The sequence below is a fragment of the Fonsecaea monophora genome, assembly GCF_001642475.1.
Source record: "Fonsecaea monophora strain CBS 269.37 chromosome Unknown Scaff117, whole genome shotgun sequence".
Classification (NCBI taxonomy): domain Eukaryota; kingdom Fungi; phylum Ascomycota; class Eurotiomycetes; order Chaetothyriales; family Herpotrichiellaceae; genus Fonsecaea; species Fonsecaea monophora.
Genome location: NW_019174048.1, coordinates 26,419 through 46,653, shown reverse-complemented (window position 1 = coordinate 46,653; position 20,235 = coordinate 26,419). Strand labels below are relative to the sequence as shown.

General features: G+C 52.9%; 7 protein-coding genes across 7 annotated transcripts; 2 read left to right on the top strand and 5 right to left on the bottom strand.

The window, feature by feature from the left end:
* Nucleotides 1–502: 502 nt before the first annotated feature.
* Nucleotides 503–2,626, bottom strand: AYO21_10346 (hypothetical protein; the record flags this gene model as incomplete). The annotated part of the gene is made up of 1 exon (XM_022660267.1): nucleotides 503–2,626. The coding sequence occupies one exon, from the start codon at nucleotides 2,624–2,626 to the stop codon at nucleotides 503–505; it is 2,124 nt and encodes a 707-aa protein (XP_022507417.1).
* Nucleotides 2,627–2,900: 274 nt separating this feature from the next.
* Nucleotides 2,901–3,626, top strand: AYO21_10345 (hypothetical protein; the record flags this gene model as incomplete). Its single annotated transcript, XM_022660266.1, has 1 exon — nucleotides 2,901–3,626. One exon carries the CDS (start codon nucleotides 2,901–2,903, stop codon nucleotides 3,624–3,626), a length of 726 nt encoding a protein of 241 aa, XP_022507416.1.
* Nucleotides 3,627–5,225: 1,599 nt separating this feature from the next.
* On the top strand, nucleotides 5,226–6,437 carry AYO21_10344 (hypothetical protein; the record flags this gene model as incomplete). Its single annotated transcript, XM_022660265.1, has 3 exons — nucleotides 5,226–5,513; nucleotides 5,568–6,205; nucleotides 6,257–6,437. 3 exons carry the CDS (start codon nucleotides 5,226–5,228, stop codon nucleotides 6,435–6,437), a joined length of 1,107 nt encoding a protein of 368 aa, XP_022507415.1.
* A 532-nt stretch (nucleotides 6,438–6,969) lies between these two features.
* Nucleotides 6,970–7,971, bottom strand: AYO21_10343 (hypothetical protein; the record flags this gene model as incomplete). Its single annotated transcript, XM_022660264.1, has 1 exon — nucleotides 6,970–7,971. One exon carries the CDS (start codon nucleotides 7,969–7,971, stop codon nucleotides 6,970–6,972), a length of 1,002 nt encoding a protein of 333 aa, XP_022507414.1.
* A 1,102-nt stretch (nucleotides 7,972–9,073) lies between these two features.
* Nucleotides 9,074–10,884, bottom strand: AYO21_10342 (hypothetical protein; the record flags this gene model as incomplete). The annotated part of the gene is made up of 4 exons (XM_022660263.1): nucleotides 9,074–9,769; nucleotides 9,835–10,427; nucleotides 10,495–10,595; nucleotides 10,655–10,884. The coding sequence occupies 4 exons, from the start codon at nucleotides 10,882–10,884 to the stop codon at nucleotides 9,074–9,076; spliced, it is 1,620 nt and encodes a 539-aa protein (XP_022507413.1).
* Nucleotides 10,885–12,671: 1,787 nt separating this feature from the next.
* AYO21_10341 (hypothetical protein) lies at nucleotides 12,672–13,823 on the bottom strand (the record flags this gene model as incomplete). The annotated part of the gene is made up of 1 exon (XM_022660262.1): nucleotides 12,672–13,823. One exon carries the CDS (start codon nucleotides 13,821–13,823, stop codon nucleotides 12,672–12,674), a length of 1,152 nt encoding a protein of 383 aa, XP_022507412.1.
* Nucleotides 13,824–18,249: 4,426 nt separating this feature from the next.
* AYO21_10340 (hypothetical protein) lies at nucleotides 18,250–19,762 on the bottom strand (the record flags this gene model as incomplete). The annotated part of the gene is made up of 2 exons (XM_022660261.1): nucleotides 18,250–19,599; nucleotides 19,661–19,762. 2 exons carry the CDS (start codon nucleotides 19,760–19,762, stop codon nucleotides 18,250–18,252), a joined length of 1,452 nt encoding a protein of 483 aa, XP_022507411.1.
* Nucleotides 19,763–20,235: the final 473 nt, after the last annotated feature.

Sequence of the window (20,235 nt, the reverse complement as noted above, 5' to 3'; positions counted from 1 at the left end):
ACATATACGAGACAAGAGCCACAGGTCATGTCTCCCAAGACACTACTAGTGTAGCAGCCGGCTGAGCAGGGCGGTGCAGAGGGTGTTCAAGACGAAGCTCAAGGCTCCTACCCTATGAAGCAGGGTCCCAAAAAGGCTGCGGAGCAGATGAGGCATGAGGTTGGACAAGGGCAGAAACCCCTGGATGCCACAGATAGGTGGGAAGTATGTGGAAGGGATGCTGGACATACAGAGATTGGGGTGAACAGAAGAGAACAGCTGCTCGTTTCTTGATTGCCATAGGGGTAATGGAATCTACTTGCAGCCCATTGGAAAACCTGGTGCTATTGTTTGTGAAAGTCGAGTCCATCATCATTAGCCCAATACTCCATATCAAACTTCCAACCCTTCGAGTATTCCATTCTAGTGAAGCATCATCAGCCGGCCAGGCTCCAGCGCCAGTATGGACTTGTGGGGTTCTATGCACAACTTCCTCTACTGCACTCTATTCGCCTAGTGCCCATCAAGCAATCTCAATATCACTGTCCGCAGCTTCTTCCTCTGCAGCCTTTCGTCGTTCTTGCTCCTTTCTCCCCTGCTCCAACACCTTTCTCCTCTCTTCCCGCAACTTTCTCTGCGAGACAACGAATGCCCCGAGAGGAGTGTCCTGCCATTGCACGTCTTTCAAGAACGTTTCCACCTCCGTCCGATCCTTGGGCGAGAAGTTGACGTTGATCCTCCTTTCCTCGATCCATTTAGCATTGGCCTCCGACTTTTGGACCAGCACAAGAAGTGCCTGATTGAGCTTGCCATTCTTGTTTCCGGTGGGCTTTGAAGCTGTTTTGAGCCACCGCTTCAACATAATGACGACTGGCAACTGAAGCTCGGGATATGCAATGCTCTTCGTCCACAGCACAAGGAATTCGGACAGTAACTCTACAACGTGTTCGCCGACACCATCTTGGTACACTTTCGTTTTCAGAAGGGATGATGGGGCCCTGATGTTCGATGCAAAATCCAAAGGACGCAGTGTGGAAGCTTTTGCAGGTTTCTTCATCTCTGCCGAATTTAAGACCTCTAAAAGAGCCGCCGACAAGGGTATGTATGTTTCGGTAGCCTGTGAGATACGAAGCAATGACCGCATCAGTTGGAACCGAAGAGGAAAGTATGTGGAGGTCGGTATCAACCTCAAAGCGCCAAGAGTGACCTGCACCACGGGGTAGATGAGAGGACGTAGCTGGGAGGGTTTGCCATTCTGTGCTTCCAAAAGCCAGTTGCAGTGACTGGACAGTACCCGAGACCAGAAGTCAAGAGAGTGAACAAATTGCCAGTTGTATATTGTCTTGTATGAATCCTTGGTCGGTTTGGTGATATTGCCCCGAAGGTGAATGGCAAGTTGGCGGATGAACGTGAAGCCTGTAGTGTAGCTGACCTTTTGGTCGATACCCCAAATTTCTGCTGCCGAGTTTTTCATCAAGTTGATTCCTGCAAGGGTGTGAACTGTTGTGTTTCGGCTGCCCTTAACAACGCCCTCATACGTCGCCTTCAGGACAGCCTCGCGTATCCCAGCGTCACCTATGACCATTAATCGGCGAATAACGAGGAAAGCGGTGATTCTTGTTGCTTCATCAGAGGAATTATCGGACCAAACAGATGCGACAGCTTTCGTAAGAACCTTCAAAAATTTGCGAAACTGGAGGAGGTACGGGAGGAGTGGCTCGAAGGACTCAAGCGTCAACCTCAATGTCTTCGTATCGGATAAATTCTTGAGCAAGTAATGTAGAGAGGAGGCGTGTGATTTGATCAATGGTGCAAGAGTCTTGAACTTGGGCGAATCTGTCGGTATGCGCAACTTGCCGCCAGCGCACTCCTTGACTGGAAGATGGTGTGACAACACTGGGGGGACCTGCTTGAGTGCCGTTATGAGAACCTCGTGGTACACCTCTGGACTCGAAATATTGTATCTGAAGACTTTGTCGTCTTCGTCGTCCGCATGCGCCGCAGCGCGGCAAGCCAGCACCACTTGTCTGAGAGCTCTTATGGAGAATTGTTCGGCCAAGGAGGTTTTCCACTTCTTTACCATTGCGAGAGTAACATCACCCGCTGTCTCGGGGTCGTCTTTCTGGGACCCTTTTGTCTTTTGCTTTTTTGTTGGGGGCTCCTCTTCACTCAGGTCATCAACTGCTGCAAGATCATCGTCTGCGTCGAATTCTAGCAACTCTGCATCATTTTCCTGCAGGTATTTATAGAACTCAGGGTCTTTCTCGGCCAATGCAGCTAATTGAGTTTTGTGGTCCCCAGACTCATCTTCCGAGCCATCGTCGTCAAGATCCGAGGGCTCGTCAGTGGTCTTTTCTCTTTTCCGTTTTCCGCCCTTGTTCTTCAGAGACTGAGTCTCGTGCTCTGGTATATCAACGGCGTCCTGGAAGAAGTCGTCCTCGTTCATAGCCTCGGCTCCATTGTCTCCGACCTCAAGATCCGACTCCGCTTTCTCATCCTCGTCTTTTGACCTCAGCGCAGCTTTTTGTTTCTTTTTCTCTTTTTGCTGGTGCCGCTGTTTGACTTTGGCAAATTCTTTCCGTCGTTCGATCGTGTCTTTGAGGCGGTTCTTCTCGAACTTTTTCGTAGCCTTTGTCTGCTTGCCCATGATGAAGGCTACGAGTGTTAGGTATTCCTTGCAACACCAGATCTTGTGTCGTCTAACGAGAGAGTCAATTTGGCGAAATCAATTGCAGGTTAAGGAAAAATTATGCCAAGCCGAGGTTTTGCCGGTGTTTCCCCGCATGCGCCTAATCCTCCCCCTCACAGCCTCTTAGTTGTTCAGACGCATCTCGAGGTCAGCCTCGTGGTCTTTGTCTTCGTCCGTTTCTACCATATCTGCTTCCTGCACAACTACTTTGTCGCTGGTGCGACATAAGATAATGTACAGCAACCCTCCAGGCCGCAGTCTAGCCTACGCTCCCACTCCCTATGCTTATCCAGCAAACACTCTGTCCGCGCGGATCAACCTCGACGAAGAAGTCAAACTCGCCGACTCGTCTGCCGAACGTGATCTGATCGACTCCCTAGCCGAGATCTACAGCATCATCCGCACTATCGACGGACTGGAAAAAGCATATATAAAAGATGCGCTACCAGAGACGGAATACTCGGACATGTGTTCGAAACTGCTCAAGCAGTATCGATCAATATTGAGCGACGAAAGTGTCGCACGAGAGTTTGGAGACCTGGATACATTCACACAGAAGTGGGACATCGAGTGTCCCCGCGCCAAAGAACGTCTAAAAATCGGTCTGTCCAGTGTGGAAACGATAACTGTGGCCAAGGCTGCTCCTGGATCTACAGCACCGCAAGGCAATCTTTCGGGCAGCTTGATCTTGGTCGCGACCGAGAATTTCATCACGTTCCTTGACGCGCTACGGTTGAACATGGTCTCGAAGACTGCCTTGCACCCGCTTCTATCAGACGTTATCCAGTCGGTGAACAAAGTCACAGAGCAAGACTTTGACCATCGTGGCAAGATCATCCAGTGGCTGATCACTCTCAACCAGATGAAGACCTCAGAGGAGCTTAGCGAGGAGCAGGCGCGGGATTTGGCATTCGACATGGAGCAAGCATACAATGGATTCAAGTCGATCATTCAGTGAACGTGTCGCCTTCAAACGCCCAGAACGTCTCTCTCTTTCGGCTTCTTGGGAACAAGCGAATGTAACGGAGGCGCAGTCACACTACGATCTACCGCCATGGAGTTGCTTTATCCACAACCATGAGCATGTCCAGATAACGTTGTTGGCGTTCAATGCACTAGGTCTTCGCCGAATGCCTCCATCCAATGCTACAGCCTTGGTAGAGGCCCCCACCAGTGGTGACCGGCGGAGTACCTCAACCAGCAGAGACAGTACTTGGATTTGTAAGAAATACTTGAACTGTTGTCCACATATCTCGCCACGTTCCATGGTGGCTTGAACTGCCTGAAGTGCCAGCTTCAAGGTCTTTTCTGGTACACAGATCTCGCCCAGCTTCACAACTCAGCCAGATCACGCCACACTGAGCTATTTTGTGGTAGAACCAGCCACGTGCGCCAGAGAAGCCAAAACAAGCGGTCAAGCAAGCATGCGGCGGCTCCCGAGAGTGGATGAGTTGGTGGACAACATCAGACGGACAGATGGACAGGTAGGAAAGCCACTAGTTCAGGAGACTGTTCTGTTTGATACCAGCGTTGCGCTCACCTTGCGCTCTGTCTGAGTGAGGCAGGGCAGCCTTGCTGAGCCTTGTCCGGGCTATACACGGGGTACGGAGGTGGCCGTCGAGGACTGAGACGGATCCAAGACTCGTTCACGGCACCAGCGCGATTTTCGCGAATCCTATTCAGGCTCCTCTTAGCGAGCATGCCATGTGGGCTTCTATCAGTTTCCCTTCATTGACGCACGTGGAATGCAGATGCCAATTATCTGCGCCTAGCATGCCCTATTGGCGACGAATAAGAACAGGCGAGGGAACGAAGAGGGCTGGGGAGAAAGGAGAGCTTTAGAAATAACGGCCCGCCCCGGAACGCTCCGCCCTGGTAGACAAGGCTGAGCAGATGTATACGAGTACGAGGCAGCAGTATACGAGCTGTACAAGTACTGTGCACAGCCATATCTACTTGTAGCCCGGTGACTGTCACTGGCATTGGCGTTATCACCTTTCGTCTGTTTCCTGCCAATACCCTGTGGCTGTGGCTAACCTCTTCTTCTCGTTTGTCAATGATCGTGACTGATAGGGTGACGAACCCCAGCCGGACACCGAAAACCCGCTGCGGTCTCACCGTCTCCTACTTGCACCAGGTCCTCGGTACTTTTAACTTGTAGGCTAATTTGCTGTGCCCTCGCTTGTGTGAGACACTGCAACGGTATTTCTTGTCTTGCAGGGAGGTTCTTCTGGCGCTGTTCCCTCACCTGACAGATGCATCTCGTTGAGGGTTCAGTGATTCGCTCGACTGGCAGCAGCATACGGGGAAGCGGTTATGCAACCGATTGAAGCTGTCTTCGGAATGAAATCTGCATTTAGTCTCCCTGGTCCTTGTGTAAGCTGCCACTGAAGAGCCGCAGGTTCACCAGATGCGCGGTCACGTGACAGGATAGATGTTACGGTGAAGTATGTATCCCTTCGCTCTGTAGTCGCTGCCTGTCACAACACGCCAATGCCCCTTTCCGCGTTCCTCGCACCTCCAAACTTGGTTACCCTCCGACTAAAAACTACTACCAATGCAGGAAGCGGTCTACAAACGAAAACTTCCTCTAATCCCTCCTTCACCTCAGGAACACCCTCGAAAAAGGGTTGTGCTCGATGGCTCTCTCCCGTGGGAAGAGGAATTCCTCGCCGATTTCCAGGGCATCTCCGACAGAACTTGGACGACCGATGTTGACACAGAGCCTCTGCAGTTCGATGATGGCTCGTTGGAAATGGTTCGCCCTTTGAATTATCCCGCGCCAGGAGCGCCCGCGCAAGTATGGCTTGCAAGAAGAGAAAACAGGCTCTATGCTGTAAAACTGGTTAGTACCATTCTCGTCGACTTTGAGTAGCACCATTGGCTGAACATGCGAAAGTTTAGGCCATACTCAGATGAGGAGGCAAGAGCACAAGCATTACGCCTCTGGAGACGAAAGCCGAGCCTGCAGAAAGTACGACACGATGTCAGCCCCTTTGCCCTAGAAACAAGGGCATATGAAAGGATGCGAAAATTCCTCCCTGCACATCAACAATCTTTCTTCCGGCGATATCATGGAACCTTCGAAGTCTCTCCCTCCCGTCTCGATCGGAGGTTTTGCGGGACGTCCTTTCGCCACGGCATTGTGTTTGACGTTCTAACGACCAAACTTAGAGGTCGGCATCTGTATTCAGGACGTGACGTCGGTGACTTTGCACCGTATGTTGAAATATTACGGGCTGAGCTTGCGAAACTGGACTTATCTCCGCTTGAGGAGAGATGGTATGTGAGTGTACTGAAAGAGCGCCTGACAAAGGTAACGGCTGCTCATGCACTTGGGATCCTTCATGGCGACATCAAATTTGATTGTTTTGGCCTGCCAAAATCACCACATGACATCGTCCTACACGACTTTAGTCGAGCGTATACCTTCACGCGGGAGCGACCCTGCGCGATGATCGGTATGGTCCGGTTGCGATCGCTCAAACATGCAGCAGACGTCGAATGTGACAACATTCGAATCTGTGTTCTTGACATGTGAGGAGGCATCCAGTGCGATATTTCAATTTGATGCTGATACCCTCTCAGGGCAAAGTCTGCTCACTTATTCGATCATTTCAAACAACTGCTAGGGATGACGGAGGAGGACACCCGCAAAGTACTATCTTCTAGTATTCCTCGCAGTCTATTAGCGACCGAGCTTGCACTGATCATTCTGTCTGCGAGGATGATGGACGATGGTTTGTTCTCTCTCAAAGTCGTTCTTTAGGTGTATGGCTAACGCGCTGTAGGACCATTCTTCCCCTCACTTTCTTCAATACTCCCATTCTTGGAACCAGCATCAACTGAACGGCCAGCCACATGGACAATAACCATGGCGAATCATCTTGACCAGTTTGTCTCAGCATCTTGTTCCGAAGCGAAAGGCAACAGTATTACATCAATGGGCTGCAAGATCGCGTCGCTTGTCGACTCCACGGGTGTTGTCATCGAACAACTTAGCCTTGTTTGCCCTCAGCAGCCAACAACACACTCTACCAAGAGGTCTACCCTCGCACTTTTACCCAGTGCCTGGCTTGAAAATTTAGACACGCGACAATTTTTCTGGACCCTTTTCTGCTCGCCTTCGCTCTCAGGGGATGCGAGGCAGGTGAGAGTAATGGACCGGGAACAACTCTATGCTGAGATGAAACGATGTCATTGATCGATGATATTGTCAACGCCGACTTCTCCTCGCCGGGTGCTTCTGTCCTTGCTGCTTCGAACAGCAGGCTGCATTGTATCTTGACAGTTTACAACGCTCACGGCTTCCTCGAACCCCGCCCAGACGATTGCTCAGTGCTGTCGTCTAGCCTCTTGCGTTTCTCTTTTCCCGGAACTTCGACGTCGATATTGAGCGGCTCATAGTGGTGGGATAGTTCTCGGCTTTCACTTGCCAGGCGAGCCAAGAAGTAAAGATTGATGTTAATCGTCTCCCGCGAGCTACCATGATCCCACGGGACTATCTTCACCTCTAATGCACCCACGTCCTCATCTTGTGGCTTTGGTTGGAAAGATATTGTACTGAACGTTTCCGAAACTTCCGATACATTGGTACCAGTGGATGTGTCCGACAGTACTCGTCGATGGCTTCCTGCCACGGTCTGCCTCCGTGGCCGAAAACGCCTCTGCTTGGATGCTGGTGGTGAAAGTTTCAGCCGAATAAGGACCAGAAATTCGTTGGTCAGGATAAACCCATATCGCGTACGGTATACAGTACAATAGTGCTGCAATTGTTCAAAAGGTCGGACCAAGTGAGTGTCGGGGCGATCTTCATAGCCACCATTACCTACTACGCGTATCGCACGCTCAACGTCCCAGCCCACCTTGGTGTCTCCGCAGACGAGCGCTGGACAAATACCCCTTGGATGTGGACAATGGATGCTGGCATCCCCAACCCCCCAATCAGGCCGTACAGTAGGGTCTCCCATGATTCGGGATCCGGTAGAGAGGAACAATGACCCAGGGAGAGCGCGAGATACCATGCTGATATTTGTGCTCCCAAGGACTATGTTGAGTGCTGTTTCGTCGCAAATCACCGTGTGGCCAGCTTCTTCGGTGGCTTCCACAGTACTGGTTAGACTTGTGTCCGCATCTAGAGACTGACGATATCGCCGGGTGAGGCTTGCGAGGTCGAAGTCCTCCCACGGTTCGATTGCCTCGACCGGATTCCACATGTCACTGTCGGTATATGTAGGTGGTGGAAAGTGGACCACCAATTGCGCATTACGCTGGGTCAGGTAATCGAAAAGAGTCTGAACCATCTTTGTTGACTGTTGACCAGAAGAAGCAATACAAGATGCCGATTATGTTGTTTGGCGCAATTATGATATTCTACCCAAGTCTTTATGTGCGAGCGATGCGTCTATCTATATCAACGTCCAGAGCGTGCGTGTGATGCTTCAGTTGAGCATTGCCAGCACATGGCTGCCTGCATTCTGTGTAACACCTCTCGTATTATCCTGCGACATTGATATCGGGCGTAGGTAGAAAAGCAGCCCAACACCGACACTGACTGGTCAAGCCCTTGCAAAGCGACGACAGGCATGGCATGGTCCGCTCCTTCGAACGGGTTGCTGGCCAGCACTGGGTAACACACACACCGTGGGAATGAGAGCGGTGAGAGCTCAGTCCAACGTCATCGTCGTCGTCGATTTACCACCTATGTATGTATGTATGTATGTATGTATGTATGTGTTCAGCCTTGCCTCCGTGCCTCCAACTTACATACATATATACATCCATGTAAAGAAAGCAATGTACTTGTAAGTTGTTTGAAAGCCTCGAATTGGAGGTGCGAAGTATTCCCCAGAGGTCCAAGAAGTCAGATGTCAGAACCCAGAACCCAGGATCCCGCTCCATACATATGTATCTATGTAGGTACGTGTGGGTCTCCGGGTTCACTCGTCCGAGGAGAGCCTGGCGAGGAGATTACAAGGAGATCGAACCACGGGTCATGAACCATGAACCATAAACCATGAGCCATGGGACTCGATCGCCCGAGTCAACCGTCGGTGGTGGCATGTCGTCTGGCGTCATGTCTCATCGGTGAGCATCAGTGAGCCTCGCGGACAGAAGACATGTACTTGTATGTCCTTACTCGTATGTGTTGAGCTTTGAATCCATAGACTTGTGAGATTTAGATCCAACTTTGATTTCCCAAGTCTAAGGTAGTCTATGTCTAGCGTTGACGTTGTATGAATAATGGAGATATATATCTATATCAATGCCATCTGTCGATCCATACACACCTCGACTGCGGTATTAAAACACGGTCGAGTCGAGTCGGTGGAGCAGTGAGACCACTTCACCGTCACCATGATCTTGACTGCTATGCTCGGCTAGGAAACGAACGTTATGGACGCTTTACAACAAGAAGCGGAACCCTCTTGCAGCAGCTTCGGCGGGCACCGCTCCCTCTTGGACAAGGACAGAACTGCCCACGACGCCTTTGCCATCTCTGGCGGCGGCAGTGGCAGCGGGGGAATTGACAGCTCCTTCGACCCACTCGCCGCGGTCCAGCTTGCGGTTCAGCCTTGCCAAGATGATCCGGAGCACGGTGGCGGCACAGATGGCGATAAAGGCCGTGGCGGAGCAGACGCTCATGGCCAGGACGTAGCGCGGGCCGTCGCTCTTGGGAAACATGTAGCTCGCGTAGATGGACGAGGTGTTGCTGACGGCGTTGATGGCCGCGAGGGCGGCGGCGCGCTTGGCCGGCGGCCGTGGCATCGTGTTGCTGATCCAGCCGAGCGCCACGACGTAGCCCGTGTACACGCCGGGCACCATGAGCATCATGGCGAGATAGCGCGGAGCGGTTGCCGTGGTCGCGGCGGCGAGGATGAACGATGCCACAGCCACGTAGAGCGGCAAGGTGACGTGGAAGAAGCGTTCGCCGGTGCGGTCAGCGTGCCAGGCGTTGAAGAAGGCCGTGATGACGCAGAGCACGTAGGGCGGTGCGGTGAGCAGCAGGGACGCAATGTCGCCATATCCAAGCGTCTGGACCACAGTCGGGAAGAAGTTGGTGACCGAGCCGGACGCGACGATACAGAACAGCATGAGCATCTAGAACAGTCGGGTTAGAAACCAAGAGGCAAGACAGAGAGACCGCTTTTGGACGAAAGACTCACCATGATCCACATCTTGATATCCTTGACGGCGAGCTTGAAACCATGCCAGAAAGTCTGTTGCTCGGCACCCACCCAATCATCCTCTCCAATGTCCTCCTCGAGACGCCATACGGCCAGCTCCTTCTCTTGTGCGCTCAGCCAGGGCGTCGTTCGTGGGAAGTTGGGCAGGATGAAGATGGCCAGTAACGCGACCAGAATGGTGACGCAGCCTTCAATGATGAATAACCATCTCCATGCTCGCAAGCCCGCGGTTCCATCCATGTTCTTGGTGATGCCTGCGGCAATCAGGCCCGAAAAGGCACCCGAGATAAGAGAACCCGAGTACAATAGCGCTGTCCTGAAACCCAACTCCTTCCTAGTAAACCAGGAACTGAGATAGTACAGGCAGCCTGGGAAGTAACAGGCCTCTACGAAACCAAGAAAGAATCGAACGGCGATGAGACCTCCAAAGGAGTTGACAGCAGCAGTTGCGGCGGAGATAGTCCCCCAAATAACCATAGCAGTGGGTAGGTATATACGGGGCTTGCCGATCTTGTTGAGAAACAGGTTGGATGGAATCTGCATCAGGAGGTAACCGACGAACAGGATACTGACTAGAAGCATAACATCGTCAGAAAAGGGGCGACTTTGTCTCGAGAGGTCACCGAGCAGAATACATACCAGCTGTCTGGTACTGCGTGCCATGGAGTTTCAGCTCGTCCTCGAGACCAGCAAGTCTGGCTGCTGCAATATTGTTGCGGTCGAGGTAGTTGAGAATATACCTGAGTGCGTGTCAGCCTCGCACATACTTGTCCCATAGGGATAGGTCTCATCAACGAACATGATGACAATCATAGGGATCAGTCGAAAGTCGATTTTTCGAACAAGCGCCCGCTCTGCAGCCTTTCGTTCCTCTGGACTGAGTGACTTCACATATGGAGGTGGCTCCCTTCTTGAGGTTGTGACGCTTCCAATGTCTTCTTTAAATTCTGTGGCGTTGACCTTGACTCCGGCTGAAGAACTCTGGTCAGAGTCATGGATGTAATCCTGGGGAACCTCGTGGGAAGCCATCGTGGGAGCAGCCTGTCGACAAAAACCAGGATTGACAGCGAATTCTTGTCCCGTGCCTGGGTAACAGCTTGACCTGGACGAGAGGGGAAAGAGAATGCCCTACGAGTGCTGGAAAGAAGCACCCTTATACCTTCAGCCAGCCCTTCATGTGGGAGAAATCCACATGGCCACCCCCTTGAGATCACGTTGAGCAGCGACATGCTCATGTAACTCCAGGACCTCCACTCGCAATCGCCTCAAGAGGACATCAGAGTCGCCATCTTCTCCATATTTACCACAGAGGGTTGAAATTCTCAAGTCATTCCAGAGTGTCCACCGAAGATCCATACGAAGCAAGTCACCAATGAGGATATGCCGGCTAAATGCGAGGCGGATAGATTGCCTGGAAATCATGTCGATCTGGGTGGGCTGTCTGCCGTCTCCGGATATTCCTCGCACATAGAGAAAGGCATTGGGGGTTGATCGGGACCCCACGCCTGGGGAGTTTGGTTTGGCCACAATTTGTGGCAGCTGGAGACCGAAGTGGCGGAAGCGCAATGTGTGTGGAGGAGAAGAGGGCGAAAGTCGACCTTGCAGAATAGACGTGGTGAGTGAGACGGTGTATGCACCTCAACGTTGCATCCATCCATTATCGGAAAACGTCTTTTCCTCACCTCGCTTGTACTTGGGTCGCTTCATATTTCGTGGCGAGATGCATGAAGCCAAGAGAAGCTTCGACACGATGCAAAGATTGCGAACGAGTCGTCTACTGGCTGATTCTCTCGTGGAATCACAAGTGAGGACGATAGCCTTGTTCAAGGCTCGTAAAGTACTAGCGATTTGCTTCTTCCCCCAAATCTCAATCCTGAGGGCCCGATGCTTCCGCGACCACCGCCAGATAATATCTCGCATGGTTCTCAATCAACCGGCCTGCATCTCTCACGCATTCGGTGTTACCTCTACTTCTACCTAGCCAGTGTTCCTCATATCGGGCGCAATGGGGGCGAAAGACCCGGAGCAAGATGTTCCGCGAAGGCCCGGAAAAATCAGGGTGTCTGTTGACTGCCCTGGTGCTATTACGTCGATATTGAGCGAGCGTTGATCGTCCTCTTGCCCCGCGGACCCGTCGATCTTTTGGAAAGCTCTATTCTTGACTCGTGAGAGAAAGCAGGGAACAAAATAAGCCTGTCACACTTACTCACCCGGCCACCCGGCAGAACAACATGCTGTCCTGCACACTATGCTGTTGGCGGGCTCGCTTGCATTGGTGCCTTGCCGCACTGTCTTTGTTGCACTTGTACACCAGAGAAATCAGGATCAGTGCCCCTGTGGCCGGGACCTTGAATAGCTCAAAAAATGTGTGGAAGCCATAGATATGGAGGGGATACAAGAGCACACCGCGCTCGGCGAATGGCCCGTTCCTGCGTTGTACGACCGTTTGGCATAGACGGGAAGCGAAAACAGAGAGAATAATAGCGCAAGGCGCAGATGCAGGCTGGACGACACAACAATTGTTATAGTATGGTATAAAAAATTCCCCCCCGACCTTTTCATGATCACACGAGTTTTGCCCAGCTCATCTTGGACGTTTCGGATTTTCCATCAATCTAAGAGAAATTTTTGCTCTCGGCATTGGCTTCGCTCATGTACAGTATATGTCGGACATTTCAAAACATTCTGCGTCAACATCCCACGAAAGAACAGGCTCTTTGCAGAGGTCTAGAGCCATTCCAGCAGTTTTCGGTATCACCGGTTCCCAGACGCCACGCCATGAATTAGTAAAGACCATGGAGAAAAATCACACATTATTAGCTGCTGTTGCCGCCACCTCCACCACTGGCTCCATCGCCGTTCCTGACAGACACACGCCTACCCACCATTGCTTGCCGGATGCTCCCAGCTTCGGATGCGGTGGGGGTAGCATCATCTTCCGTCATGACGCTGCGGTACATGGAAGAACCACGGCTCAAAGTAGGACGCAGGGCGCCGGACGCTTCCTCAGGGGGGTCATTGAAAGGTGACCCTTCAATGGGACTGACAGGAGTTGAGTCTGCAAATGGATTTCGAATCGTCGAAGGACTGGGCGGTTCAGCACCAGTTCCGCCAACAATAGATCGGTATGGAGGTGGTGCTGTGGCTGTCGAGGACGGTCGAGGAATCGGATCAGCTGCAATAGTGGTGACATGAGGGCTGGCGCGAGTTGGGCTCGGTGGCGTCACATTGGTCACAGCATCTCGGTACGGGGGCGCAACCTCGTCAATACTGTGCAGACTTGGTTCACCGCTGTGACCGCTTGCGCGAGACAGTGTGCCCGGGCCACTTCGGACGCTGGGATCTCGGCTGCGAATGCTATTGGAGCTGGAGAATCGTCCACCCATGAGCAATTCAGCGTCAAAAGAAAAGGCTCGCAGATGGCGCGTCCATTTCTTCCCTTGCTTCTTCGGCGCTTTCTCTGACATGGCAGCGCCGGCACGTCTCTTTCTCCTCCTAGCACAAAAGAAAAACAAAAGGATGGCCGCGATGGCAGCAACGACAATCGGGACGGCAATAGCTGCCTTGAGGGCGGGGGAGCATGAAATGCTGTTGCAAGAAGAAGACTTTTCTGAGACGGTGACGGCACCACCTGTGGTACTGCTGGCCGCATTGGATGCTGAGGTAGATTGACTGCCCGCGCTGGAGTTCGGTGACTCTGACGGTGAGCCGGGGGTGGCGATCGAGGTAGCGAAGGTGGTGGAAGCTGTTGGGGAGGCAGAAGGAGCAGGCGTGCCGGCGCTCGGGTTGTCAGAATTTGATGCGGCGGTCTGCGATACACCGCTGCTAGTGCGTGTGAAATGAGTCCCGGTGGTCTGGGAGAACTCGCTCGCAAAAGACGAGGCAACGCTGGCAAGAGATGAAGTGTCGATGTCTTGCTGGCCTACTCCCGTGAAGCCGGAATTGTCTGGGGTGTTTGTAAAGGCCATGGTGAACGATGGAGTACGGGTCGGATTCAACGATTGAGAGAGCGACGGGGTGAACGAAAGAGAGGGTGTTGAGATATCTGGCAGGTCTCGACGGGCAACACGGGGCGCCGTGAGGAAGAGACGAAGGACGGTTGCGAGATCCAGAGTGATATCGACCCCGCGAGAGGGTAGGAGTATGACATGTAAAGAGGGAGAGGATCGGTGGGCAAAGGGGGCAGGACAGCGCCCAGGATTGTGTCGCAGGTCAGCCGACTTTTCAGGCCCAATCTGCGGTCTGGAAGCCTGGGCTGGGTATTGGGGGTTGGCGGAGGAGTGAGCCGACGGTAAGGAGAGAAGGGATTGGCGAAAAGTGTATTTTCAGGCTCGTCGCAGGCTCAGCGTCAGCACCGAGAGTAATAAGAGAACACGTATCAGGGTGGCCCGTGGGCTGGGAGGATTATAATTGCAAGGAGTCGTTCTGGGACGAATCTGGGAATGATGAATACGAAAAGTCCGGGATCAGCGAGGCGCAGTTTGGCAATTGGGGTCTCGCACAAGGAAAAGATGCCAGTTCGCCAGCAGCTGAGGCCAGGCGGAAAAAGGCGAAGGATGGCCTACTGAGTAAGGGAATACGAGGAGGATTCCCAAGGGGGACTTTCTTTTTAACGAGACCAGGGCAGGGTAGCCTTGATACGGAGTAGGGAGGGCAGTGGATGAGAAAAAGAGAGGGGGGGTGCATGGGCGCTCACCCTTCACGCAGGTACTAGGGCTAGCGGCAATCCCTGGAGCTCTAGGAGCTCTAGGCGCTGTCGGCCAAGGAGGTGCTTAACCAGAACCGCCAGTGCCATGCCCGTCAGGCGGACCTCTTCTACTCCCCTCTGGGAGAGGTCTGAGGGTAAACGCTCCGAAGCCTAACAAGCACTTATTCTTGGCATTTGGGGGAGAGGAAATGAGGATTGGCTCCCCTGCGTCTAAACCACGTGCACTATCCCTTTGCTGAATTTAGGGGACCTAATCCGGTCCTATTAAAGCACCCATTGGGATAGATTAGCTTCCCAGTTGGCTTCCGTGCTTCCTTAACCACCACTGCTTCACTATTCCTTCTCAGGCCGGCGGACATCCGAACGCCATCTTATTTTCCATGCCTTGACCTCATTTCATCCCTTCCCTTCCAAGCCTGCAGTTTCTCGCCTATCAACCGACCCCAAGCCCCGACTGCCGACTCAGCCTGGCAACTGGGCTGGTCCTCGCTTCTCCGTACTTACATACTGGTATGTTCCAGTCTGGTCACCTACTATAAACTAGTCCTGGCCCCCGACCGCCACAGAAGTCGCATTTTTTCCTGGAGGTTCATTTCAGATGCGCGCCAATATCTGCGACGAGGTGGCGCTGAGAGTTTCAATTGTAGTGACACATATAATTTGTTACGTGTCTACGAGTATCTCCTGTTTTAGGGAGGATCGTGCGCGTTTTCCTCCACCTGCAAGGCAACTCCCCATCTAGCTCTCTACTCGTAGGACTTGAATGAATCGGACAAAAAAACCCTGCAGCTGAACGGCCGCCCTCAGTAAACTTGGGAGCTGCACTGGCATCTGCACGCAGCCATGGCCAGCCTTTCTGGCGAACCATTGCAACGCCGGAATCCAATGTCTATTAAAAGCTCCAGATGGCGTCAAATCTAGATGTCCGGTGCTCCACTAACAGAGCACGTGGGGCACTGATGATTGGATGTGATCACATGACACGGAGGTTGTAGATTGCGACTTGCCGACCTCCGACATGGCTTGATGGTCAGTGAGCGACAGCCTGAGACAAGTTGCAACGAACCACCAACACTTGCCTGCAAACCTGCTTGACATTCCCACGTCTTACCCAATGCGGTCATCTTGACTCAAGCAGACCGACCTGTTTGTCCATGACGAGTATTCTGCTGGGCGCTTGGGGTGCGCCTCTTCGATCCTTGGTCTGGCCCCAGTCAAAACCATGACGTACTTGGCCGACTTTTTTTTCCCAGCAACATCCGGGCACGGAAAACTTTTGCAAAAAGACGATCCAGTTGCTCTTGGGCAACGGCGCCCGTGGCTGCCTGGTTTTGTAGCTTTCATTGGTCATATCGAATCTTGAAATCAAAAGACCCAGCATGGCTGGGCTGCAACAGTTGACATGCTTTTGTTCCCACGAGTGAAAAGTCCCTTTCCCCCATCCACCTCGACGTCTCTCGGTTTCCAGCACTAGTTAGTAGGTATAGTCCCGCCGTTGAAATAATAATGTGGCAGGCAACGGTGGCTTGCATGGCTGCGGAGTTCCCTGTCAGGTAACACGGCACTTGGTGCGACTTCAGCCTTGGGGGGGAGTAACAAGATGCCCATCAGAAAATTGCCCTGAGCTGGGTGCTACCGTGACCACCCATTATTGTCCTCACGCGCCGTGCGAGGGTACAATTTCGGAGGTCATGTTACACAGCATCAGCCTCTCGGTGATGTATTATGTACGAGGGTACATATATGCTGCGGCTCAAGGCAGCCCGTATCGCATCTGCGCCTCTCTCTCGCGGAAAAAGCCCCATCTATCTCTCATGGAGTGGACTCACAAATGACCTGGTTCCCATTTGGATCTCTTGTCATCAATCCTCTTTCCGAGTCCAAACCAGTCGAGTCGAGTCCACGGGATGTTGGGTCGCACGATGTGTTTGACCACACAGGTCCCATCCATCCATCCATCGCATCTGATCTAAGGTTTTTTTCTTCCCACGCTTGCCAGGCCCGTTGAGGAATCTTGCCTAATAATGAGTGGCTGGCAAGTCCGTATGCGTGCGCATGCATGCGAGAAAACCCGTTATTTTCCCCTCCATCGTCCCTCGATTGCTAGATCTAAGCTCTTCCTCCGTGCGCGGATCTTTGTGGATGATATGCAATATCACAAACGTGATCGAAACGGGCGCAGGGACGAGGTTAGTACTCCGTACGGAGCACCGAGCAACAACTCCATGTGTTGTAGTTAGGCTAAACACCGTTGCGTCACTGGGGAGGGCAAGATGCTATTCTTGTGCTCCGCAATTCATGAGTAACAACAACCAAGCTCTTTGACCCGCTCGGGCTCCCAGCCTCCCTTGCCTACTCGTTACATCAACTTCAATCCACATGATGTGGTCTCTCCTTGTTGGCAGGCAGACAGTCCTTGCTCGTCATGACCACGTATGTACCGAGTACGGGTTCGAGGTCCGCGGTATGGACCGAGCGTCAAACACCCCTGCCGAATCAAAAAGCCGTTACTGCATACAGAAACACTCGCATGAGGCAGACATGTATATGGAACGGACCACCCCCACGCGCTTCGTTCTGAGAACTCTCACACTCACACCCTGTCCGATGATAGGTTGAGAAGAGCCGGTGCTCCTCAGGAGTTTCTCCTGTCCAAACCCAGGTGTTCTTGACCGCACGGTCTTGAGCTCAAGTTCCTCCGTCGTCGACCACGCACTGGCAAGAGAGACGCAAGGTCTTTTTGCAGGGAGGGATGTGAGAGACGCAACAGACAGAGATTACCTACCAGCCTGCAGTCCTGCAGTCGCAAGTGGCTTTGCCAGCCATAACGCTGGTGTGCTCCTGCCAACGATGAACTCGTTGACTGACAAAATGTGTTTCAGCTTGAGAGTATGGTCGCTGAACAGGCTCTGCTCTATCTCTGGGATATCCAGCGTTGATTGATCCAGCAAGTCGAAAAGTCGACCTTTTCTTACGCCTTTTGTCTCCCAATATTCTGGAATTACCGAAGTCATGCAGACTTACCCAACTAACAACGAAGAACCTGACCGGGCATCCCATCCCTCCATCTCTCTATTTCCCTATTCCAATCTCTATCTCCCTCTCCATCGCTCATATATCGTCTGTCTACAGGTGCCCTCTTTAGAGGAAGATGTTTGAGAAAAGCAATAAATCGGATAGGGAAGGTATGTAGAAGAGAGAACCTCCCCCTCTCCCTCTCCGACCTCGGTCGATTTGGAGGAGCCACCCACCCTCCAGCCGCAGCCGCCTGTGTTGATCTATTTTGTTGCTCTCGAATGGATCACTATTACACATGGTGTCGCTCACGGGTCGCCGTTCCATATATGAGCCCACTGCACAGACAAGCACAAGTATATGGGACACGCTGGCTGCGTGCGTCGTCGGGGTACGAAGAGCCGTGGAATCAGAAGCCGAAAGAAGCACTAGAAGAATGAATATCGAGTTGCATGTATAAGATGGAAAATGGACGACTTATTCCTCAAGGTCAATAGTTGCCGCGGACGCACTACTGCGTACAAGACACAACTTGCACCAGGGACAACTAGTATGCTCTGTAACAAGCATATTACTCTACTACATATAAAGTATGTAATTGCGATATGTTCCCTACATAAAATCTACACGCTGTAGCTCGCAACGTAAGCACCTCACCTCACTCCTCCTGATCATGAGTAACTCGGCTTCGTCCCCAGCGGCACAGGTGGAGGGGCAACGCCCATGGAAGCTACGCTCCCATGCATGTTTGCTGGCTTCTTCGGTGGCGGAGGTGGTGGGGGCTTGCGCGATAACGACGCCGCCATCTCTGGACTTTGACTCTGCGGAGATGTTTGCATGGGAGCAGTGCCCCCTGCGTTGGCACCGGTGGGGGACTGGGCGTCTTCCGGGGTTGGCGATGGCGAACTGTGCTTCTCAAGGAACGAGTTGAGGCGCCCTGTCACGTTATACTTCTTGTTCCACTCGCTGGCCTTGGCGCCTGCGGCGTTGATGCTATCTGAATGACGTTCCCGGAATGAATTCGCCGTGCGGACAGCCGATCCAGCGTCAGCAGCAGAAACGGATGCAGGGTCCTTATAGGCACTTTGGGCTGTACGCATTGCCGCTTGCTTCTCCGCCCAAGTCGTCCCTTGGGCCTGGCTTTGCGCTGGCGGTTGCGGTTGCGGTTGCGCCGCGTAGGGTTGCTGAATGGGTGCAGCGGTGTTGACCGGTGGCGGAGACTGCGTGGGTGTGACGAAAGGAGGTGTGGAGTTTTGTTGTTGGGCGGCGCTAGAGTTCGAATTCATGCGGGCAAAGCGGGCTTGAAGCTCTGATAGTTGGCTTACAGGTGCTTGAGAGGCTGCAGGTGGGCTCTTCACAGCACTTGTTTGGCTTTGTTCATTTTGCCAGGGATTTGTACTTCGATCGGACCCAATACCCAGAGCAGGCACTGAAACACCTGCATTCCCCAGCCTGTTGATAGCAGCTTGATTGATGCCGTAAGTCGTGCTTGGTTGTGGGTTAGGTGAGGCCGCAGGCACCGCATCGTAGGCTGGGGGAGCGACGGGCGGAGACGGAGAATTGACGACGGGGGGAGGAGTAGCTGTACTCCCTGTATGCTGTCGAGAGGGCAGTCTTGGAGGTAGACCCGGCTTCGGTTTGGATGGTCCTGTTTCCACATCTTCCGCAGACTGAAGCAAGGCGCGGTGGACGGGAGGAGGGGGCAGGTGGTCTGTCTTGAGCCCTGTCCTATCGGCACGATACGGTAGTGGCGGACCTGAAGGCCTTCTCTCTTCCTCCTCCTCTTGCTCGGGAGTTTGGACTGCTCGGCTTGCGCTAGAAATCTGCTCTTGAGTCAAGGGAGCACCCCATCCTTCCCTCTGTGGTGTAATCTCGTTGGGCAGAGCAGCGCCGCCGTGATAGTTGACATTCTTGGGCGGCGGGCCAAAGGAGGCCGGATCTTTGAGGGTCGCAAGAGGCCGCGATACATGCTCACCCTCGTCTTTCTTGTTGGGATCTCTGGTTTTCCCCATCCAGCCAGCCTGTTCCATTGTTCAGCGCCTTCCGCCACGACAGCATAGATCGCAGGAATCAATTACTGACCACTTGGTTGATGCCCTTGAAATCACCTCTCCATGATTCTTTCCCTCCATCTCGACCCTTGGGATGCCATCCATCCTTCATAACGGACCTGAAGCCACTCATCTTGGCCAGGTACCGAGGGAGAGCTCGTGTGCTTTGATCAGCAGGAACAGGAAGGAAATGGCGACAAGAGTAGCTCCGTCGAGAGGGAGTGTCTCGTAATCGGTCGAAGGACTCGCAGACAGACCGCGTGGATGGTATGAGGTCCGTTCTTAGGGCCCTAGATCATGGGAAGATGCCGTATCTGGTGGTGGTAGCAGGTGAAGAGGGAACAATAAGTGGATTCGGGTCGCTGACGTCGCAGGCTCGCAGCCCACTCGGTCTCCCACTCATGCGCCCGCCAGGTCTGGATGCCAAGCCCGACGGCTTATCCCATTCGAGAAGCGTGACGCGGCCGCCCTATCCCGCCTCAGCCTTGCGCCTGTTCAATGCACAAGGCTGTCACTGATGCAGTCTCTACGACCCAAGAGCAGGTTACAGTGCACAAGTGTGTAGTTGAGAAAACTGCGATCGGAGATATACCTTCGGGTCACGCG